This window comes from Pogonomyrmex barbatus, unplaced genomic scaffold (assembly GCF_055798465.1).
Source record: "Pogonomyrmex barbatus isolate J1 unplaced genomic scaffold, ASM5579846v1 scaffold13, whole genome shotgun sequence".
Classification (NCBI taxonomy): domain Eukaryota; kingdom Metazoa; phylum Arthropoda; class Insecta; order Hymenoptera; family Formicidae; genus Pogonomyrmex; species Pogonomyrmex barbatus.
In genome coordinates this window covers 6,669,742-6,695,434 of record NW_028297109.1, presented here as the reverse complement: position 1 = coordinate 6,695,434, position 25,693 = coordinate 6,669,742, and the positions used below count along the sequence as shown (strand labels likewise).

Sequence of the window (25,693 nt, the reverse complement as noted above, 5' to 3'; positions counted from 1 at the left end):
ACACTTTTTCTTATCACCACGAGAGAAATGAGGCGAGGATGTATTAGTTAGATTAAGTAAATAACGATATGTTGTGTTAGATATACTGATTAAGTTAGGCAGGCCGAGAAGGATTGTGCAGGTTGAAAAGAATAGGATGGAAGGAAGGATAGAATTTCCGGACATGATACTTTGTAATAAATTTGAACCCGATACTAAGCAGAGATTATTTTAAGAAGTTCTTCAAGTCACTCGATTCTTGACTTGGATAACTTCCGCTACCTTGCGCTAGTTATCGGAAAATATGAACGAGATGATACTTGTCTATCGTTGAATATCGCATTGTCTCGGCGGATAGCTCGTTAGAGAGCGGGCTGCACGCGGATTCGCTTAATGAAGAAGCGTACGGCACGGTAGAGCTAATTATGTAGTCCTTCTTCTCGAAAGTTCGTACGTTGTTATTAAGACGAAAACCAAAGAGAATCTTTCTATCAGAGTGTGTCTTCAGCGCGCGGCTTTGGTTTAGTTTAATAAACGTAGACGGAGGGAACTGGTGCGACGTGTAATTAAACGGCCGCTCGTAATCGGGCTTATACTCGAGGTAATTACTCGCCGTCGGATTCCGTCGACTTACACATATTAAAACAGACCTCGTGCCTCAATTTCTAAACTATCCCCTGATGAGTAATAGTCATAATAATTTTATAATCGCATAAGATCCTGTGCATAATAATCACAGTCACATCAATGTCGTCCCTCGAATGCCGAATTTCTTTTTAACCATAACGACACCCCCCCTTTTCTATTATTCCCTTTCTTCGTCGTTAAGTTAGAGACGAGTGCTCGCTTAGGAATCGTTGGAAGTTTCCCGGAAACGGACGACGTTTCCACCAATATAACGCTGACACGCTGCAGTTTAAATTGTTACTCGAGAACCAGACATATAGTTTTGTACATGCCGCGTGTACGTACGCATGCATATACACATGCCGGGTGTGTCCCAGGAGCTCTTTAAACGTGATATTATTCAGTATCTTTCGGGCCGAGCGAGTAAACGAAGATACAGCTTTTGCGCGCGTTTCCATATATACCCGACGATTAATATCTCATTTAAGGGAAAACGGGAAATTACGACGCGAAACCGGGTACAATTAGGACATGTCCGTGATTGCGAAATGAATTCCGTCCCGGTCAGGCCGGCTACCGAGAGCTGGTGCTGCATTTCGAAATGTAACGGAAACGCGAAATCGAATTTAAACGACAGATATTGCGCCGCGCGCTGCGACAATTTCATCGCGGATGCGATTAATTAGGCGTTTTTCAAGCCGCATTACGCGATATCGCTCCGCTAAAAACGGGAACGCGAGGGGGAAAAAAAAGGATACGGGAATATTGAATATTCTGCGTTTACATCGCGTTTATCGCATCACCGTTTTGATGTACGGGCGCATTTTATGTATCGCATTTCTATCTTTGAGCGGGATATATGCCTGTGAAACATAATTTCCAACGATGCCGATGAAAGCGCGGATTAAATCTGTTAACAGCCGCTCGAAGCTTGTAAATCCGCGTTGGAAACCTCGGTCGAGGAGATTTTCCAATTTTCCCCGGTACCTATTGATTTCGCGTGGGGGTAACACGATTATCGTTCCGCGAGAGGACGTGGGGGGAGGGGGGAAAGCCAAATTAATATCAGAAACTCTCCGCGATTTGCGCGAATTATCATTCATTACCGCCAAATGAAGCTAAAGGGGGGCTCTCTTCGTGCGCGTGCATCGTAACGTGATCCGCGAAATACCTTTAAAATACCTTTGGGAAACGTATACACGATTTCATTCCGTATTTCTCCTCTGTCGTATCGAGCATGAGCTATGCTTTTTCAGCAATTTACGACGACGACGAGTGGAAAGAATGGAGGGAGAATATAAAGTCGAGACGCGCGCGCGTATGATTTTTCCTCGCGCGCTGTTAAGCTTCACGTTTAACCAAATGGATGAAAACTGTGAGAATATCCTTTTTACGCATTGTATCTCGGTCGCCTGGTATTTAAACGAGCCGCATTCTCGAAAGTCTCGCGATTTTAATCCGCGTTTTCAGCTATGACATTCGTTCGTTGTACATCGGCGAGAAAAACGAGGCAAAAAGTAACAGTCGGTGATTCTTTTTCTTGTCTTTAATTCTGTCTAACTACGCGTATACACGAAACGTTCTTCGTACATGTCGTTAAACGAGTAGGTAGATAAAAGGACGTAAGGCATATTGCGAAATCTTGCGAAGGACGACTAGTTCTAGAGACTAGTTTTGGAGAAGAGAAGATGTACATTGTGAAATTGTAGTGATAGTCCCACGATAACAATATATTTCGCCACCTAGATTTTAAATCCCTTACAATTATTAATACAAAACGGTGCAAATTATTTTAATAATAATAATAATTTATATAAATGTTTTAAAATTATTCCTATTATTCTTAGCCCAGTCTTTTGTCTTCTCTCTTCTCAATTCAATTTAAAGTAAAAGAAAAAGATATAATATGTGAATAGAAGTATTGATTGTTTAAATATAGATTTAAAAATTGTAATGTTATTAAGGATACATCATGATTTAAGACAGAGCAAGTTTTTAAAGTAATTAAAAAGAGTTGATTTAATTTCTTTTTTTCATACCAATTATATCTCAATGTACATCTGACTTTGTCTCGCACACCAAGTTCCTTAATGAGCATACGCGTTAAATTGAATGCCGGACCGTAGTGAGAGAAATAGATGAAATTAAGTTACTATATCGAGGAGGCCGCCTGAAAATGCACCAACTCCGTTTTCGAATGCAACAACCGCTTTATTTACTCTTCGGATTGCGCGTTATTGATGTTCCGTTGTTTGGGAAATTACATTATAATTATCATTAACATTATCAACAACAAATTATCATTCAGTTCATAAACAGTCAATGAGATAATGATGTCTATTTTAATGGAATCATTTCATTCTAATGTATAATCGTTCATCATTTATCGTTCAATCATGTGTTAATAGAAAATGTTAATTATTTTCCACAAATGATGACATTTGTTATTATATAAAAAAATTTTTGACAAATTTAAAACAAAGATAGATGTTTGGTTTATCATCAAATAATGATTATTTATGATAATGTAAGTCTCCCGCAGATTCACTGCAGTTATCTTGAATTATGACAAGCGAATATCACAAGCGAGAAAAGATATGATAAAAATTCTTGTAAAATACATTAAAATAGAAATATTTTTTACAAAATAACACTTGCAACAAAACAGACTTGTAATACCGAATACTCTTGTTTTCTCTACTAATCAATAAATAATTATATATTTAGAATTGAATTTTCTGCTTTTGGGTAGATCTTACTCGTACAATTTATTTCTAGATATATGATTATTTATTAATTAGCGGAACAAAACGAGGTATACATTTTACAAGTTTGTTCTATCAAATACAAATTATTTAAAAAAAAAAATTTTTTATTTTGCATGTATTTTGCTTTGTTCTATCAAATACAAATTATTTAAAAAAAAAAATTTTTTATTTTGCATGTATTTTGCAAGAATTTTTATTATGTATTTTTTCACATCTGATATAATAATCCAAGGTGGCTACGTTGAGTCAGCAGGAGCATTAATATTTTTTTATTAAAGAAAAAACTTATAATTACGTCACATTATTGAATTGTAACTCGTAAGATTTAATATTTCAACGCGTATGCATCTCTTTAATTCGTTTTATCTGAAAGAGAATCGATGATTCAACGGCAAAGGCGAGAAATAATCCGGCAGCAGATCTCGACAGCGTTTGAATAGTGCACGTTCGCGCGCCATATCGCGCGGCTGACGCAACGAAAGCATGCGTTATTTGGAAAATAAGAAGGCCGGTATACAGATCGATATGGCGGCGAGCGCCGCACGAATTCTGTATATTCGAGAGCGATACATTTCGTGCGGGACACGCCGCGTTATCGCCGCGCACCGGCGGCCGCGGTATTCCCGCACGCAGTCGGAAAGAAGACGCGGCGTTCGCTCAATCGCGTTTGAATCCGAGCGCCCTTCGCGCCATTCCCCGCGCGGCAGATGCACGAAGGTCAAAAGTATTTTAAAAATAAGGCCGTAGGCATTGGCAGATCGGTATGGCAGTGGACGTTAAGGGTCGGGTGGCGTTGTAATGGCAAAAAGTTTGCGAGAGGTGAGTAATCGACGCGCAGATTCGCGAGGAAGGGTATCTCTCGTGGTGAGTGACGGTTAGCACGCGTAATCCGCGTAGGATCCGTGGTAAATAAAGCGGTGCGTATAGCTCGTACGAGTGGCTAGAAAATCGGGCATCAACAAATCGCGTTTTCGCGAGGAGGCTCGTACGGAGGCTAGACGAGAGCACACGACCGACAATGGCGCCCAAGCATCGCGAATATTGACATTGCCAAAAACATCACCTCCGAATACATCGGATTATTATCGTGTACGTGGGTGGCACACGTACTGCGTCGCAATTAGCGGTCTAACCTCGCGGACGGCCCGTGCCCGTGGCCCATCGCCCGTAGAAATCCGGCGCGGGTTAGTTCGGTCGCTCGCGCGCGCGCTAAGGTTATGCGAAAAAATGTTTTCTGCACGTATAGTAGCGCGGCGTGAACCCTGAAGGGTTTTACAGTTATACTGCAATGTGGCACATTTGCAGAAGCGCGGAGGACGTTGTGTGGGTCTAGAGAGCCGCGATTTAATCTGCGGGGAGATATTGTCAGGACGCGTTAGGAGAGTGCGCGTGGAGAAAGTGTGTGAGTTGCGAGTTTTTTTTAAGGGTTAGGGAGAGTCATTTGGTAGCCAGGGTGAGCATACCTTTATGTAGACAGTTCAGGGCAACTAGTTTGGTTGTAGGGTCGGGATTGGAGATAGACAAGATGGACCAGCAGTATTGTCTACGGTGGAACAATCATCCAGCCAACCTCACAGACGTTCTCAGCTCCCTGTTGGCCAGAGAGGCACTCTGTGACGTGACCCTGGCCTGTGTCGGAGAGACCTTCAAGGCGCACCAGACCATACTATCTGCATGCAGTCCGTATTTCGAGAGCATTTTCCTACAAAATACCCATCCCCATCCAATAATATTCCTCAAGGATGTCAATGAGACGGAAATGAAGGCATTGCTGCACTTTATGTATAAGGGCGAAGTCAATGTTAGTCAGCATCTGCTGCCCATGTTCCTTAAAACTGCGGAGGCATTGCAGATCAGAGGCCTCACCGATAATAGTGTAAATAACAAGACAGAGGAGAAGAGCCCATCACCAGAGCTAGAAACGCAAACTGGAATCAGACATAGCGATTCGCCTAACCTCCAGTCCCATCCTGAGAAAAGGAAAAGAAAGCATTCAGGCAGCTATGATGTTTCTCTTTCTGGTCCACCTAGTGAAAGATTCTTGTCTGATTCTCAGGTATGTTGACATTCCATTGATTACCTTTTTTTTTTTATAATTTTATCGCCAAGTAGGTGGCATACATATCCAACTTGTAACATATGTACATTTCATCATGACTTGTGCATGTGTCAGTATTGTATCTTAAAGCTTAATAAAAACAATATACAGAAATGAACGACACATTTAATTTAAAAGTTTATGGGAACATAATTTTTTATGTGAGTATATTTTGAAATACCTTTTTTACTTTAATATAATTTTTTATATCTTACAATCTTAAATTTTTACTTATAACTTTATGAAGTAATCTACAGCATTTATGAAAAAAACGTTATTTCTACAAATAAATTTATACATAAATGCTGATTTCTGTTTATGCATCAATAGAGTGTTACTGCTTAAAATTCTCTTTTATGTGTTTCATACATTGTTATCAAAGATACATATACATACACATGTGTATATGATTGCACAGCTTTCCAAATAACTTTACTTGTAACCTTGGAGAGTTTAGGCCAAATGCTATTACTGGCTATATAATTCATAAAGCAGATATTATCATAAAATGCTTTCTATTCCTTCTCATATGTTTTGATATATAAAAATCATACATTTAGAAAGAAATATAATCTGTTTTTAAAACAGATTATTTGTTCAGTTTGACTACAAGTACATAACACTATAAAGTATTTATTTTTTAACTAAAAACTTGTTGATTTATAAAGATAAATTTATTTCTAAGCAAGAGAAATAATTTATTGATTTTATTTCTTTATAAGAAAAAAATAATTTTTGAGACTAAATCCTGATAAACATGTTGAAGCAAGAAATGTAAGAGATTTAGAGAAAATTTTTGATTGACTGTTTTCAGACATCCTCGCAGTGTAGTTACAAATCAAGTCCTCCTGTGATTCCAAAGTTAAATAATGCCCTGGGAGTTGAGATGGAAGATGGTGGTCGACCTATGTCCCCTGCTTCACAACCGCAGGCTCCTATAAAACAAGAGGTGGATCACCACTTGCCCGACTTCCATGACAATATTTCCCTCCCCGTAAGTAATTTTCGACGTTTATGCATTTCATATTTCAATCATTTATTTTTTTTTTTTATGGCTTGCATGCATAATCTGACACATGTGTATTCATATCTCTTTCAATTTAAGAGTACATTTGTTAAATAATGCAAAATACTAACTTTAATTAAACCTTCTAACTCTGCACGATTTATGTTATTGCATGCAACAAAATATATGTGTATTTAATTTTTCTTACTGAGCTGATTGTGTAAATATCTGAATTTATCTGAAAATGTCATTGATGCAATTGAAGGAAATGTATTATTTCCTGATACACATTTATCATGATTGCATAAAAGATAAAAATGATAAGACTGTATTTATGTTCTTGTTCTTTATCTAAAGTCACATAGACTACGTGAATAAAAAGCATGTGAAGAGTTTTACTGTTTGACATCTTAAATTACGTTTTGTCTTTAAGTTAATAAGTTTAAAGAAATTATTATAATTATGCATTATTAGTTGACTCATTAAATCTATAAAATAATTTTTTAAGAATATTAATATGTTAATTATTTAAAAAAAAATTCAAATTAAAAAATGCACATATAAAATTGCTTAAGTGTGCTGTATAATGTGTGATGTACATATAACAGCAGCCTGGCATTATTCAAGGCATTATCTCGCAGCATGTAACTCTGATTTTGTTTGTTCATTAAGATATTTTTACTTTATGTTCGCATTTTTATACTTCTTTTCACTTAAAACGCTTTGCACATTCGTGAATGAGGTGCAAAGTTCTCGTGATATCGTGAAGATAATTGTCCTTATAACGGAGTTTCGTTACTGTTCCCACGATTGATGACGATTACTTACAGTCATCCTACAACTACTCAGTCGAAACAAACATGGGAAGGAAGGGATTCTCTAATTAGAGATTACAGAATTGGCTTTTTCTGCTAAAAAAGAAAAATCGATCGAGATGTGTTGATTAAACACATATCCTTTCCTTCTCTGTTGACAGACTAGTTTGGAGTGGGAAGTTCAAAGAGATGGGAAGAGTGACGAAACTATGGATGTACAGAACATGACTTCAAACCGTCCAGATTCGGCTGTGATGCAAGTTTCTCGCGAAAGTGCCATCATGGCTGGAGGTTCTCTCTGTGTCGATATGTCGGGAACTACATCCGAATTCTCCGGAAATTCGCATGATCCGCTAAGTCAAGCCATACCCATAAACTTGCACCATCCATATAAAAGCAATAGCACTGACCAAACACAGTCTTACGAGTCATTGTCCGAATACAATTCTAATGTTAAACCGCTTGAGAATAATATGCACAGACCGTTACGAATAAGTCAAGAACCAGGAATGTCCGTAATTCAATCGACGATGTGTGCGAACTTGCAGCGTTCTACTCCGCAAAGTAGAAAACTCGGTAGATTCAAACCCGGATGGTTAGACATGTATTCCTGGCTACAATACGACGAACGATCGAATCTTATGTTTTGCAAATATTGTAGAAAGTGGAGCGAGTCCATACCAGAAATTCGCACTTCGTTCGCGGCGGGAAATGGCAATTTCAGACTTGAGATTGTGAACCACCACGATAAGTGTAAAGCACACAACTTATGTGTGGCAAAAGAAAGCGAGGCAAAAAAAAGTTATTCTTACGCAACAAAAACATGTTAACCTCCATGTATCATTATGTCTTAGTTGTGCCTATTTACTTCGTGATTAAAGTTTCGCTCAATTGATATTTAAATGAATTTATTTGTAAATATAATATTCATCACAATATTATGAGATGCACATTTTAATGAATTCTTTATTGAATGTTGAATTAATCTAATTAGTCCAAAAGTTTAAGTAAACTTGTAACTATTTTGTTACGTAATACGAAATTTGAACCGAAAAGAATTTGTTTACAAATGCATTATCTAATTGATTAGATATTTTTTTGAATAATATATTTAACTTAGATATTGACTTGATATATTTAATAGTGGTTTTATTTTATCAATATTACAAATAAATTTACATTTAAAAAGTTTAATATCGCGGAAACAAAATTCTTTAAAGAAGTTGATGTAAAGTGAAGTTGAAACAATTTATGTACAATATATTATGTTATTGTTAAAATGACACAAAATATATAAATACATATACATAAAACATTAATATTTTCATAAATATTTTATGATAAAATACAATAAAAATATTCAAATATTTTGCCATAACGTGTATATATATAAACACATACACATACACACTGACGCGCGCGCGCGCGCGCACATTTCTTGCAATCTATGATATATAATTAAACAATTGTACATTTAGATAGTATGTAAAGATGTCAAGTAAATTTTTACTGTCTTAAGAATTGATGAAATTCAATTTTATCGATAAGTGTATATGTATACACACACACACACACACACACACACACACACACAATTTATGTTATTACAAACATGTTTGTTTTTATAATTATATTTTTTTATGATAAGCCGAAATATTTCCTGAATAGCAACAATTTATAGAAAAACACAATTTGCATTTCTGAAATATGTACTTTATAATCGCATGTAATGTTAGATAGTCAATGTAATGTACTAATGAGTTTTCAACGTATGCGAGAAAGAGATGCCAAAGCAAATATCTTTGAAGTCATGTTCTGTGATGGATTCTTTCTGAGAAGGAATAAATCAACTATTCTTTAAAAAATGTTCTTTCGAATTATATTCAACCAAGTACTTAACCTTTTCTAGTAATTGGATATTGCTATATATTTTATCTAAGTAGAAATATTTGTTGATATTTTATCTAAATAGAATATTTTTATAAAACGTTTTTTATTTATTTTTATCTAAAATTATATATCAGTTATTAGATATTAAATAGATATTACACATAGAGTTGAAAAATCGTTATCTTAACTTGACACCATATATAATTTTTTATATATGTTGTTTTTTTAGTTGAACGTAGAAAATTTATAACATTTATAATATTTAAAAATGTTGTTACTGTAACTATTTGTTGGTTTTAAAACATTCTGAATTTAATTATCTCAGGAATCTGAGGATATCAGAAACGTCTGAGGATTCAAAAAGCTTGATGAATAATAATTTAATCATTTATTAATTAAGAATATAGTTGTAAAAAAGATATAAGATAAGATATAAAGATTTTGTCTTTTGAGAAAATAATAGCGTGTTTATTTTTTTAAATATATTATAAAATTATAAACCAGTTTTCATTTTTGCCAACTGCTTATTTATAAATATATAATCATGTTATGCACAGGGTCATCCAGTTGGACTTATAGGAGAAGATGGAGGGGCTACGGCAGGAGCGCTCAGTGATGGTGTTCAAGGGATTGAATCGTCCGAGCACCATAATCCCCCGGAAATGCTCGACGGACTTGATGGTAAGACCTGCACACATATCCAACTTTACGACCAAAATTTCATTTAGATTTAACATATTTCCTTTTTTGCGTTTTGCACCAAGTCGTCCCGATCTGCGATTAACTTGTGTATTTTGTGCATGTATGAAGATTGTATTTGTTACTCTCTCAGACACATTTGGGATTGAATATCGCGTTTGCAAACAAGCACCGATAAAAGATTTGGTGACGCGTTGATCGATGATTATTCCAAGTAAAAATATCACATTTATTTCGCATCTCAAACTCGTCGTTTTGTGCGTGTGAATGTCGCGATCAGAGGAAAAAAAAAACAATCTCTCTGTCTCAGTCATTGTATAGGAAATATGTTACATCTAAGAAATCGAGGGAGATCTGCATGCACGTTTTTGCAAGGATTTGACACGAATCGAGTCGTACGTAGGTGTCGTCCGAAGCGAGCATCCCTCTATTTCCAAATCTGGCAAGTGTAGTGAGTGTAACTTTAGAAAATGAAAGACCTTTTTTTATCTACATATATATGTACATGTATATGTGTATGTACATATAATGCATACACAGTGAAAACTGGTCTCTGTGTATGTTGCGTGAATATATACATATATGTGTGTGTGTATGTATGTGTATATATATATATATATATATGTGTATGTATATATATATATCCAAATACATATGTATATTATATAAACCCTTGGTGTTGTGGTGATGGTATCGTGCATTTGCTACGTCATTGTGGTAGTTTTAATTACGTATTAATATATACAGAAAAGAATAAAACGTAACAAAACTCTTGTTGGTTTGGGACATGGTATCAGCAAATGGACTGTACTTCTATCTTGACCTTTTTTTTTCTTTTTTTTTTTCTTTTTTTTTTTCTTTTTTTTCCGTGTTCGAGATTGCGATGGTGTGTGGGTGTGACTGGCTGAGTTCATCTCGTTGTCTTTATACGTACGTTCGGACGCGTGTGCGTGCGTATGCGTGATGTCATATTAACGATCTCCATCTGCGTGAATGTGTGTAAATGTGCGCTCTGTGGCGAGTGACGTGTACATACCTATATCATATATAATATCATATATAATATATATAAAACATATGTATGTAACATATATGTATATATATATATATATATTATATATATGGCATATATACATACATTGTGTGCACGTGCGGACGCAATGTACGCATATATGCAACTTCCACGGCGGGACTCTTTGTGCATGTCTTTATGTGCTGTTTTTATTTCCTATTCTCTTATATACCCTTTTGCCGTATCTTGCGTCACCGTGCCTGGCGATCTTGATCTTATATTCTCACGTCTCTCTTGCGCTCTGTTCGTTTCGATCTACACGAGTGAACGAGAATATTAACAACAAAATGTGTAGTCGGCGCATCTCGTTGCGCAATCCGTCGTTTGCGTTAATAAAGTTGTCGGTCGCGGAAAAAAATTCATTACGTAAGACGTTTTCTATGCTATGTTACTTGATACTACGAGATGCATATGAAGGCTAAATGCGATTATACAAGAGCGAAGGATCCGCGAGGATCCGCGAGAATCTGACAATTCCAAAAGTGTATCCTAAAATTAGGGATCGAGATATGTTCCAATTATCACTAAATTTAGATATTCTCAAATTCGCGTATTTTCTAACTTGAGAGTCAACTTCAAGAATTCAGAAATTAGAAGATTCGGATTTCGTATACGAATCTAAAAAAAAAACAATCTGCAGATAGATTATTTAAATAAAATTTCAACTTTTTGCGAGATATCTTTTATCGTTTGACCACATTGATACGTCATGCTTATTTATAGTTACACGACTCTTATTCGCTGCGCATCGTCAATGCATTAATAATAGTAGCCAACAGCAGCATCATCAGTAGGAAAACTCGTAACCCTAGGTATCATTTTTCCTTGTAACGATTATTTCCGAAGAAGCATACGCGATTAGACCGCTTGTTAAATAGACTTTGTTGCTAACGTTGTTGCTCCGTTCTCCGTTTATCTTTCGTATTCTCGACATCGTAGCGCTCTCGTCGTCGTCGTCGTCGTCGTCGTCGTCGTCGTCGTCGTCGTCGTCGTCGTCGTCGTCGTCGTCGTCGTCGTCGTCGTCGTCGTCGTCGTCGTCGTCGTCGTCATCATCATCATCGCCGCTGTCTCTGATAGTTACCAGATTACCAGATTATGTACTTCTTGATTGCATATTCATATTATATCTAGTTAGCTGAAATGTTGCACGAGTTGCATTATGCAATAGTTGCCAGTAGCCGCGAGATGCGCGCGTTTGATCTTCGACGGAGCAATTTATGTATAGATAGCGTTTAAGAGCTGGAGGACAAAGTCGATAGTCCGTATCGCGATCTCCGCAGACCGTGCGTCTATCGGAGGGACCAATCGGCGAATATTCTCGCCGATGGTTCTCACACTTGAATGTTTATTTTTCCATTTGGTTTTTTTCTTTTTGGTATGTTGATTTGACATCTCTTTCCTTCTTTCTTTCTCTCCTGTACTGTATTGTGACAGTATCTTTAGTCTCTTGGAACGCGATGAGATGACAGTAGAATTGCGCTTTTTACATGGTATTGACATTTGGAACGAGTAGGTAATTATAGATGAAAAAGAGCACGGGACGAAGTGCTTGATGGAATTGACCGATTCTCTGTCTTGTTTCGATAAGCGCGAAATAGTTTCGATTCTTTTTTTTAGACCATTATACCTTCTTTATTACTTTCCTGTTCTTTTTCTCTTCTTTTTACGTCTCTATTATTTCTTCTTCGCGACAAGCAAGTTTTTCCATGTATATTTCCAGCGTTTATAAAAACAAAAGAGAAAATTAAGCAATTCCATTAACTACATTACCCTGTACAAATACGAGTGTGATGTTCGTTATTATGATATCTTCGTTGATTTTGAACGTAATTGAAAGAATCCCTTCTTCTCTGCAACCGTTTGACGTAGTGTGACTTATGGGAAAGTATAAAAGGTGCTCTATTTAACGTTATCATTCGATATTTTTTTTGCAATAATTTATTGCATTGAAATAATAGTGAAATATAAAATAATGTTTGGAAAAATAATTTTTAAAATACGCTAAGCATATAAACTGGTAAAAAAACGATATCTTGTGAAAAAATCGATATAATAAATTCCAATTTCGTGGACTAGAATTTAACATTTTGGCAATCTAATTTTTTTTATAACCTTTTGAAACCATTAATTAGAATTTAAAAAATTAGTAGTTTTGTTTTTGTCAAATAATAAAATAATATACTTTGAAATACAAAAAAATTTTTTAGAAAAAGAATTGTGAAAACTACATATAATTATTTGTAATTTCCACATATTACAATAAAAAAGTGAAACGTGCGATGAAAATTCTGTATTTCTAATATTTTACGGAAGAAAGCTATTACATTTATATTGTTATAATAATAGTTGGTAATTTTATTAATGAAAGGAAATTTGATATTTATTTTTAATATCTTTTATTTCATAATTTTACATTTATATTTTTATACGCTTGTTAAAAATATGTGTATATAATTCTTTTTAATTAAATAATTAAACAAACATTTTATGTGGGACATTGCGCAAAAGAAAAATAAGATATTAAGAGTGATAACGTCAAATCGATTATCCTTTACATATTTTGGGATGATACTAGTATACACAGTTGGCATCGTTAATGAATTATGATGAATTCATCAAAACGGGACCTTGTATTCCAGGAACGACAAGGACATTCAAAAAAGAAAAGGATATAAGTAAAGACAGTCACAATAAGTTAGAGCACTCGCAGATCGGTATGGAGTGCTGTAAGCAGTGCGGCAAGAGCGTAGCCAACATAAAAAAGCACATGAAATCACACAACCCCGACAAGCACGTATGTCAAATTTGTTTGATATCGTTGACCAGATCTGACAATCTAAAAAGACACATAAAGTTGAAGCATGGATCGGAGAAGTCCTTATTGACGTCATTCATGCGCATGGAACACAAGCACTTCTTAGATAAATCCGAGAGTTATTTGTCTTAATAACTCTTATATATCGCATGATGAAATATGCAACGCGTCCACGTGCAAAATATAAACCAAATACAAATTGTGCGAGGATTTCTGAATCAATGAAGCCTGTCGGATGATCGATTCATCTCAGACATTAGAAATACATAATCTTCCTCGACACATAATGTCACTTTTGGCGCGTGACGTGAGCGCGTTTCAATTGTAAATTTTTTTTGGATTTTTCCGACTTTGAATTTTTGGAAATTCATGACTCCATCTCGAATTCTTGGCAATTCATAAATCCTCGTACACTCTACATACATAACTTATTTTCTTATACAAACTGTAAGCGTAGGACTTGCGCATATGCATATGCATTCTCAGAGAGCTGGCTTAAAATCAACATACATACAACTTGTGTCCATGTCATTTTAAACGTTAATTAGTATCAATCGCCACGGTTGATATGTCGCACGAAGGACGCTCCTCGTCGCATAGCTTTCTACATGACGATTACATCGCAGAACGGTGATACCGTTGCGCGTGCGTCTTTTATTTAGATGCTATTTACATTAAAATGCTATTTATTCTTGTGCGTTTAGCTCCTAAGTATTTAACTCTAACGAATAAGACACGAGAATCTCTCTTGGAGACAAGCGGATTTTCCTTATAGCGAGGTGTTTGTAGAGTCATTGTAGCTGGAGATCTCAGTGAAAGTAATGTCGAGTACAAAACTTCATTCTACCTCCCGCTGATCATCCGTTTCGGAATACGGAAGACGAGTAACGTTCCTTCAAGATTGCGGGCCATCTCCGTAATCATTCTCCTTTTCGTCAAATTCCGTATCACGCCCGAATCCGCGGGTCGCTTCCGGCTCCGAGGATCTCGCGGCTTCCCTTGATCCCTCCGTCCCTCGGACGCTAGGGTATTCCTGGGTATTCCTTTTCGGATTCCAGCATCTTTGGCTATCTGTAGGCGCGCAGCAGAAATATCTGATTTAAACGACATTAATTATTCTTATTCGCACGCGTCGTGAATGATTTTGCATTTTGATTGTCCCTACGATCTTTGTTACACGATACATACATGCATGAGAATATCGTATTTAGCGTTAAATACGATATAAATCCACCTTATATTGGAACAAGTGTGCAAAAATAATGATAAATTACTAAACATATCTTTTTATCTCAAGCAGCGCGATCGATTTTCCGCGTAACAGATAGGTGATTAAAATAATCTTCGACGCGTGCACGTAAAATATACAAATATATATTTTATACGTATATTATATTTAACTGACGTAGGTTGTGAATCACGTCGAAGACTGATTTCTATGTGAGCCGTCGCGGCTCAAAAATAGTCATGAAACTAGTCCCGCAGGCCCATAGGCTATTTACGGAAAAAAAAAAGAAAAAAAAGAGAAAAAAAGCTTCCTACGAAAACTCACTTGTGGTGCCTTTTGCTTAAGTACAAGGATAAGTCGCTTATCACGAGACGAATAACGACAATATGATAAATAATAATTGTAATAAGCGATACGATACCTTCCTTAGGCAGTGCATGGTCACACGTTCATAGCCCTTGTACGTCGTTATGTAACATACGTGTCCTTTTTCCTCCGTGCGTTTGCGTTGTTCTCGTCCATCGTGGACTCCGAAAAGGAATGGCGTGGAGCCAGTTTTTTACCTATGTTCTTTCTCTATTTGCAGATGCGACACTTTTAGCTCTTCGAGCCATTGAATTCGCGCCAATAACGGGCGTAAATCAAAGTATGTCTAAGTTTTTTTTTTTCCTCCCTCGGAAAGATGCTCGTAAACGCGGAATACGTCGTTTTAGACTAAACTTTTGTTCTTTCCGACGATCATCGAAGATTGGTTACATTTGCTATTGTCTCGCAGGTCTTGAAAATCTTTTAGTTTACTCGAAACCTGTGGAAGGAATATTACGTTTGGATTAGGCCAAAGTTTTCACGCAATTCTATGGGATTGGGTATAACTAGATTGTCTCCGTTCTTGCGACATCGCACAATTATTGAAATTCGCCACTCTCCTTGCCGATCTCCCGAGGGAATTTCTCAGTACTCTCGCAATTTTTCGAAACATTCTCGTGCGACCGGCACGACGGAACTTTTGCTATCTGTTTATTCGTACAAAGCGACATCGCGGTTTCATACCGGAATGCACATTTATTCTTCTCGTTTCTACGCTCTCACGTGTTACACAACAAATGTTGTCTTGTTTTGCCTCTCGCCGACCGGATGCATTCTGGCAGCGTCATGGTTTCCGGTACTGGCAAAAATAAAGGTAAAGGTGTAAAACTCCCGAGAGCATGAAATTCACTTATCTTACAATCGGACCATTTACTTTGATTGTCAACAGTAATCACAAGATACGATTTGTCCAGAAGTTCATTTATTAGCTCCATTTTTATTTCTCTCTCATTATTAAAACATCGTTTCCTTCTTAATTATTTTTAACGATTGAGTATTTTTCATTTCATTCTTAGCTTATCAGTCTTAGATATCTTATATCAAAATTTTAATATTTTAATTTCAGATTTAACTTGAACCATTTGAGGACTTTTAATTCTTCTTAAGATCTTTTAATTCTTAAATTCTAACCTTTGCAGTTTCTCAGATCGCTTTTTCAGATCTGAAATTTTTATCTTTTCCGTAAAGCGCTAGAAAACATTTTTCGTAATTCTTAAAGCCGTCTCGGTAGCCTTACATCGATTGCGCCGAGTGTAGTAAAAATTGCAAGAGTTCGGAGCCACAGAGCTCTGTCAATGACATATCGACTATTTTTCTGATGTGACAGTCGAACTAACGACAAATAAGTCAGTCTGTGAGTACATGATACGGAAATGTCATTTTTGAAAATCAAACGGATTGGAAATCATTGTAGTTCCCCTATCAAATAATAATGACACATGCGATATATTTCACATATGCGAATATCCAATATTCTTTTTTCAAAACAACAAAACTACAGTGAGTTTGTAGTTTGGATTTGGAATTGATGTGCCCATTATGTTTTCTACTTCTCACTTCGTAGCAGTCTGATATCGTTGAAAATTTTTGACATATATCAATTCTGTTTAAAAATATATTATTATTAATATAATATAATACATGATATAATGTAGTACTAATATTAATATGATTATATTATATACATATAATATTAATAATAATAACATATTAATACTAATATTAATGTTAAAGTATATAAGTATTTTATATATATATATATATATATATATATATATATAATGAAATATAACACATAAAAACTTTTAACAATTTCAGACTAGTTTTGTCTGTGAAATCGATCGTTGCACACTACGAAAAGATAATTAGTGAGGAGTGGAGGCACATAGTGAGGACTAGGAAAGGCAATAAGCATGAATTCGATACTATCACTTTTAAATATAAAATTATAAATTCTGAACGGTAATGTTTTAAAATAATTTTCGATTTTTTTTTTGCATCGAAATGTTCGTCATTGCATTTTTTCCTTCTTATCTTCCTTCTGTTTCGAAGAACGTCTTTTCTTTCCCTTTACTTCAGTTTCTGCTAGATCATATGTCGAAATTGTCTCTTCAGCAAAACGACTTGTAAGTATTAAAAACTCGCATTCTGTATGCATTCTCTGTGCAATGACGTGGTATTTTCGCTGCGAAACGGTACATTCGTACGAGGAATTTGAAACTCTTGCGTGCGGAATCTCTAACGGATCCTTGAATCCACGAATATTTTCCGTCTCCGTAACAACGAGAACACGTAGCCGGGGTGACAATTCGGATCCGGTAACATTAATGTCCGCGATTTGGCCGTGACGTGCAACCGTAACGGCGGCGGAGGCTGCCGCCGCTATATCTCGCACGTTGTTGCGTTTCGTCGTCGAGGTATCTCGGTGTCATAACTTTTCTCGACTTTTAACGGTGGAAAATCGTCCGTTCCTCTCTGTGAGCGACACGGCAGAGCGATGGATGGATGGGTGGTATCGCTGCATTAGCGCACCCGAGCCCGACCGGCAGGGCCCAAATGGAAATTAGTATCACGCGAGATTTTCCCTGCCGCAGCACGAGGCTCAAAGGGCTCTCTCTCTCTCTCTCTCTTTCTCTCTCTCTCTCTCTCTCTCTCTCTCGCTGAGCGATAAAAAGCTCAACGGTATTTTGCATCCCCTCTGCGATAGCTCGGTCCATCGATCCATCATTGCATCTAATTATACCCCGCCCTTCATTACCCTAATTACTCTCGCAGCATGCCTTCCGTCCTCGATTTCATCGATCCGCTTCCGATATTCCTTCTGGTTTTTTGAATTGGATATTTTTAATTTGCAAATTTTTCTTTAAACTTGTACTCACCGTTGTTTCTCAAATTCATAGATTTATATAAATGCTTAAGTCCTAAAATTTGTATTTAGAAATGATGATCTCGCCACTTCGTTGGCTAGAAATTGAAACTGAATTTTCATTTTAACTCTCAACAATATTTTCTATGCTCATATTGATCTCTGTTTCGATGAAAAAATTCCAGACCAATCAAAAAAATTCCAGGTTCTACAAAATCAGTAATGCCAATAAAACCAACACTAGCTATTTAAAATGTGTATATTTAAATAATGTAAATTTAGTAAATTCGATCCTTGTTTTTCTCTTCATTACAGAGTAAGAGATTAAAGAGAATAAAATGATATTAAAGGAATACAATAGATTAAAGTAAAAATCAGTGGTCTTATATCGAGTTCATAGTGTAATATATATAATCAAAGATGACGAAAAATGTCAAGTATATATAAACTATCGATCATTAGTAGCATATATAAATTATCGATTATATAATCCTTTCTAAAGGGGAAAGAAATATAGGGGGAGAAATATATCATATATTCTTAAAACTACTTCGAAAAAAATAAGAATCGAAATGTCTATATTATTACATTGTTATTTAAATATATATATATATATATATATATATACACACACACACACACACACACACACACACACACACACACACACACACACACATACACATCCAATGTTGATTTTTATTAGTATTATTGTAATTATTGATCTTTATAATCGTAGAACGCTGTCTTCTTTCAATGAAGCTTCTAAGCACATTTGCATCTTGAAATTCATCTTCAAAAAATTATTTTCAATGAAAATGTCAGACTATTAATTTCCCAGTATTTTCTCAGCAGATCCACAATCTTTCTGTCGTAAGTCTTTACGTAATTGTTCTACTTTTTGATTCTGCAACTTGTAAAGTTCTGCTACTCAGTTTTGTTTCCGACCTGCTTGTTTCTTTTTCCACGTTAAGCTCTACTTCTTCTCGCTCTTTTTCTCGCTCCCTCGTTTTCTCTATCACGCCTTGATCCCATTGTCGCCTTTAAAATCACAGGGAACTCCTTCACCGATACTTGTTCTCGATATCGATCGATCACCGAATAAAGCGGCTTCGCCGACGAAACGATATATAAACGTATTATAGCTTTCTTTCTGCTCTCAAGACGCATCAATTGTTTAATATTCCCGTGCACAGGCGGGGGAGAGCGAGCAAGGCGCTCCGTCCAAGGAAGGACGAGTCTTTCCCGACGATAAGCTTCTTACCGGCATGTCTTCTCGCCCTTATTACATGAGAGTGTGCGCGTGCGCGCATCTCTTCACGGCGGTTGTGGCGGTGGTTTGAGGATGAAGGCAGGATGGTGTCCTCAATAAGAGGATCAGCGGGTGGAGGCGCGCCCCGAGTGATGCCCCGGTCGCAGAGTTTCGTTTCTCGAGCACACGACAAGAGGCTTTTCGTCTTTCGCGCTCGTGCCCGCTTACTTTAAATCTCGGTGGTTGGCTTAACCAATGGAGGAGAAACCGGCGGAGCCGCCGCTGGCTTCCATCGATATGTCCTTGAGAACTCGAAAGGAGCAGAAACTTCGTTTGGCGCGAATCTCGCGAAACTCTGCGGATCGCGCCGGGCCATTAATCACTTAACTGTGGGATGTTTAGTACGAGAGGGAAACGTTCTTCATTAAAGATATCTCTATAAAATTGCTACAACTTTATAGCTTTATTTTATTTATATATTTATTCTTATCTTCGATTTATTGATTGTGATTGTTTAATATAAATCTTCGGAAAGCAATGAAAATCCGTCCGTATTGATATTTTTAAATTACATGTTCCCTTTTCATAAGATTTGGATCATCAAAAACGTTTCTCTAAGTGTATATAATAACATATTTTTATTTATTTTATTAAATACGCAAATTTTTTTATGTCGTTTTTGCTCGTGGTGTATCGGTGTTTGAAAATCTTTGATATTATTTCTTTTAAAATCATTTTCGTCGATGTCATCAAAATAATTCATTTCATTTGAGTATTAGTAATCAAGTATTGGTAATCAAGTATTCTTGAATGCTCAATTGAATACACACAAGTGCTGTTCTCTTTACGTATATCGTGATGTCCTCGTTATCGCCGTTTCCGAGTAGTTCAATCAACCCTCGCCTCCCTTATGTCTTAAGTGGTTATATGTTCGGGGAACGCTGTGGTATTGTCTTCGAAACAGACGGTACGTACTCCATCTGTAAACTACTGTATAGCTACTAACAGGGAGTGCTCGAAATGAAGTTCCAACGTTTCGGCCTTACGAGTGGTAGCACTCTAGAAATCAATCGCATCTGGAAAGTTTGCAACGACAGAATTTCGTCACTCCTCGAAATTCACACGGCGTAATTCGCAACAAACGATTTCATCGGAACAATTAAATCAAATCGAATAATTATATACATATTACATACGTATTATAATTTAGAACGACGCTTATTTTGATTATAGTTTTCGGAAAAATAATTTATAGACAATTTAATCTATTACACTTTCGAATTCCAAAATTGATTTGCAGTTCGTTTGTGACGTCTTATACAATTCAATGAAAGTGGACAGTTCGCAGAATCAGCCAAAAGTTATCGTGCAATTGACGTTGTTATTCCTTCACGTTTAAAAAACGATTTAGTTCTTTGGCACGAGTTTGAGTATCGCTGCTCAAAATTTGAGAAAGGTTCCTCGTTCGACGGAAATATATCCTACTGTGGTGTAACGCCCGCAGCGGCAGATACTTCTTCTCAGCAGCCACGTGTGAATTTAGTGCGGCACCTGGTTCAACGGAAAATAAGGGAGAAAAAAAAAGAAAGTAAAAGGAAAAGGTACGAGGTCGTTTTCCGCGTATGATCGTCACTCGCTGAGGGAGACACGAAATCCTGTAACAATACTGTACCCGTACCGTATGGGCCACTGTGTTGAATCCACGTACATAGATCATGCGGCTACACTCCTCAGCATATATGCAGTTTATAGTCGAATGTACCAAGAGAGAGAGAGAGAGAGAGAGAGAGAGAGGGAGAGAGAGAGAGGATAGATAGAGGAGAAGCGCACACAATGGAGGGTGGGAAATACACTCTGTTCTCTCCTGTTCCCGTCGTTGCATCTCCCTTTCCCTCCTCCTCTCTGCCCCAGTCGTCCTCCACGGCTGCTGCGTCTTCCCTCCTCCTCGTCTCTGCCCCTTCTGCATCCCTCCTCCTTGACAGCTCTTTCTGGCACAGCGCGGTAATCGATGCCGGTATATGAGAGAGAATATCGGGTTTCATGCGGCGCGAAGATTGGGCGTTGTTAACACGAGTGATTTTTTTCGGATTACACGCGTCTCTAAGTACCCCCTAAATTTATAACACGTGTTCCCAAGTGCCTACGTTTCTAATTTATATACGTTTAAACATTTAGACGACAGCGAGTGATAAATTCTCTCTAATAAATTCCGTTGCGTAGAATTAATGTCAGATGCGGTAGAAGCTAACTGTTTTACGGACATGAGAAAAAAGGCTGAGCGTCTAATAAGTTCTATTACGCGCGCCAGCGTCCGGGTAATAAGATGGGAAGAGATGAAAGAGATATGCATTCGGATGCATTATTCAGAATATAAACCGGCGTATACTCCCTTCGCGCGTATATCAACGTTGCGGTCCGAAAAATAGAGACAGCTTACGCGCGCAGCGTCCGGTACAAAGTGTGTTAAGCTCCGAAAGGGCTCGCGCGCCCGTTTCTCTCGCTCTTCTCTGCATAATAAATCTCTCCGAGTATCCCCTCCGTCCTTCCCTCAGTCCCCATTTTCTTTCTGTCTCCTTTCAGTATATATTTCCGTCCTCTTGTCCTTTCTCTCACTCCCTCCCTCTCTCTCTCTCTCTCTCTCTCTCTCTCTCTCTCTCTCTCTCTCTCTCTGTTGCAGCATTAGTCAGTGATGCTAGCAGCTGTACGCCACGTTGCTCGCCTCCGCCCTTGCACCCCCTTCGAGCTGAGGGACGTTTACGCAGGGGTAACGGACGGTGATGACATGGTGCTAGCAGCGGCTGCTAGATCAGCCCTAACTCTGTGAAATTTGTAAAGAGGAGATTGGGACTTGTAAAGAGGAATATTGGTGATGAAAATCGATGGTCCTTTTGGTTTTGCCGCAGTCGTGCATTAAATATAAACGACGATCATTTAAATAGTCTTCTGTTTAGATTAGGTCTCTCGATAAATTGCGCTATCGGAAGAGAGAGAGAGAGAGAGAGAGAGAGAGAGAGAGAGAGAGAGAACGAGGGAGAGAGAATTACCTGTCTAATTGGACAGGATGGTAGACGTTTCGGATCAATGTAGAACAAAGCACCTGTCGGTGTATCCACTCGTAAGGTTCCGATGCGCTTTAATAGGATTCAAAGAATAACTCCGGAGAACATTTTCCTTATTCGCAATTCTTCGCGCCTTGGGATACATCTCGTTTCTGGGCGCGCGATGCGAGAAGTTGGCTTTTCCGATAATCCCGCCTTGTTTGGCCAGCGCCAGGGAAAATTGGCGTCTCATTCACGGATGGCTCGCGTTATACAAACAACATCAGGCCCCGTAATTTCCAGCAGATCCAATCGCATCCGTCTCATTCATCTTTGTCTTGGGCGCTCGCAGGAATACTTCCACTTCCGACTGGCTCCACTTCCGTGCGACGCCCACTGTCGGCCCGCCGGGCATTTAAATACGTTCGTGCCCCGCGATTCCGATATAAATCATCATGCGATCGCGCCTGGCAAGAGGGACTGAGCGCCTGCCAGTGATTGTAAGGGTCGTGTTACGTTCTCCCGATAAGATCAGTTTCGAAGTCTCGGAAATAATCACGCTACGGAATGGACGCTTGCTTGTTACACTAATACGCGCAGCCGTCTGTCCTCTCCAATCTGTCTATTCATTTCCCACGTTCTGGCTCTTTTCTTTCTTCCGAAAAACTTGCAGGACTCGATCGCGATAAGAGATAGTGAAAATTGATCTTTTAACTAATTTATTTATATCAAATATTCTTTTTTTTTTTTCTTATTTATGTAAATTTATTTCTGTAAATTTTCTGTTACTTGTTTTAGAATTTGTATTAGAATTTTATTTATTTTATGAATATTTCGAAGAATTACAGTTCCTAGCATTTTTAATCGATCTATTTCACACTCGTCATCATGTTCAAAAAAATTTTTAAAAATTAGAAGTTCAACATTATTTGCAACGTACTAGCGTAAGAATAAAAATTTCAAGAGCTCCACGATGTATTTCTATTCCATGTTTTTATGATTCGTGCGCGAAATATCAGACTGCGACACGAGTAGCTAAAGAGGATCGAAAATCCTCCTCCAGAAATACGGGCACGTGACTGGCATGTGCTTTTACATATCTTCGACATATGCAAAAACATATATCGGTACGCTGGAACGGTACGTTGGAAAATTCGGGCTGTAAATGGAAGCGACGGGGAAATTTGATGAAAAACGACTTGATCCTGTGGAAAATCCGGCGCTAATGCACCGAGAAATTTAACGGAACGATTTCGACGCGGTTTCGATAGCTCCAACTTTTCACAAAGAACTGTCGTTAAAGAGCGCACAGGCGAAAATGCGACATCGTCGCATCGTTTATGATAAAAGCAATTTTGAGAACCTTGAAGAGCTATTTTCGGCGCGGCTTATTTAATCGCTCATCCGATCGCTTCTTGTTTGTCAAAGCCGAAGTTCTGCAATGTTTTTCAATTGATGCATCGCGAAAAATTCTCGATCAATCGCCGCCTCGCCGACGGAAGTCACCTTTATGCATATGCGAATTTCTGACAATTTGAACACAATGACAGTTCGCTTTTCCCATGTGGGTTGATTCACACGAATCTCAGATATTGTATTAAGCATAAAAACGTAGCCTCGAAATAAATATACATTATATTCGTATTATCGATCAAAATCATTCCCACGTTGCGTCACGTCGCGTCCGAGACAAGATCGTCGTGCCGAATGGTCGAATCAAGATTACGCCATCGAACTTCATTTCCGGACGTTAATTTCGCAGCTCGGGAATAGTTCGTGACTATTTTGCGAGGAGAAATATTGGCATTGTCGGCGGCACATCGATTCCCTGTGCTCGATAACTAAAATGTAACCAGTGTCACGCTATCTATGAATACGTTACTGCATAGCCAGCGACATGGCATATCCACGATAGGTTCTTAACATTTTTCCCCGTTCTGATCTTGCCGCGTTGATCACGCGAATATATCGCGGAGCTAAAATATTCCCGAAGGAAATCTTTTTGTTTTTATTTTCTTGTTATCTTTTATTATTCCTGTTATTAAAAGCACAAAAGAAAATTAATTATTGAATGAATATCAGAAGCCATCGATCTTATCCTTCAATCGTTAGATTGGAGAATTTTTGGTTATCTGAATCTCAAATATTGTAATATTTACTATGAAATTCTTGGAAGAAATTGTTATTGATTATTATTGATAGAAATTATTTAAATAATAATGAATCTTTCGAGACTGAAGTGCATTTGTACATTAAATATTGGACGAATAAAAATCGATTTCTGCAGTGCAGAAATCGATTCAGGGAATCGCTTGAATTTCCGAATAATGACTTCTTGCTGAATGAGATGTTTTTCATGTCGAATTCTGCATTTTTCGCCTTGATACGCTTGAAAAAGAGAGCAATTTCAATAACGACGCTATTAGGGCCTTAGTGCGTGGACCATCGCGCTTATCCTGAACGTTCACAATTCCCTCTTTTCCTCATTCATAAAAAAAAATGCCTGCCTATGCGCCAACTTAGATTAATGCAACTATCGTAAGTATTTAACCATTTTTGACCCTAAGGTTTGTGTATTTAGAGAATAGGATTTTTACATGCACGCGCCAAAAAAAGACAGAATTTTGCGAAACTTTTTTTGCGTTATTTATCGCACATAGCGAATTTTATATGAAATTTCGCAATAACAAAAATAAATGTTATCTCGTAAAGATAACGAATTTATAGACTGCATAACGTTGCAAAACGTTACTGTCGTAACGTTTTTGAATCTCTAGGTATGCGGCTTGTGAAGCCAAGTGACGGAATTTTTAGATTCGATTTTTCAGCCTCTCGAATCGCTCGTATTATGATCGATTGGAAGTTTCTGTTGCCGAAACTTTGGTTCTCAGCGGAACCAATTTAACAATCGACAAAAGTGTCGGAAAATTTTTTTGGCGCGCGCACCAACTATTTGTAAGATTTAAGTGAGTAAACGGAGGTGACAAAAGTTACCAAATCAAATATTGTAATATTTTTGTACCAAGAAGAGATTTGTGAAACAATAAACATTATTATTCAATCTAACCTGTCGTGTCGTGTGATCGTGTGCTTTCGTTTCGATTCGGCACTCTTGCGATTTGATATTCGGATACGGTTATTTTTTTCGGGGTCTTTAAAAAGACCCCGGTTTGC

The 25,693-nt window shown here is 37.4% G+C and overlaps 1 protein-coding gene and 1 long non-coding RNA gene across 9 annotated transcripts in view; one reads left to right on the top strand and one right to left on the bottom strand.

The window, feature by feature from the left end:
• LOC105429843 (uncharacterized) overlaps positions 1–25,693 on the top strand; it is a 62,505-nt gene that overhangs the window by 4,655 nt on the left and 32,157 nt on the right. For 4 of the 8 annotated variants that reach the window (XM_089072525.1, XM_089072523.1, XM_089072524.1 and 1 more), the window contains exons 2-4: positions 4,877–5,430; positions 6,287–6,466; positions 9,741–9,864. In XM_089072525.1, coding sequence (XP_088928651.1) covers positions 4,877–5,430; positions 6,287–6,466; positions 9,741–9,864 — 858 coding nt within the window. The other 4 variants (XM_089072522.1, XM_089072519.1, XM_089072520.1 and 1 more) reach the window with 4 other exon arrangements.
• Positions 9,553–11,576, bottom strand: LOC148937596 (uncharacterized). The gene is made up of 2 exons (XR_016138310.1): positions 11,021–11,576; positions 9,553–10,918 (listed from the first exon to the last, which is right to left on the bottom strand). It is a non-coding gene; the product is annotated as an uncharacterized LOC148937596 (long non-coding RNA).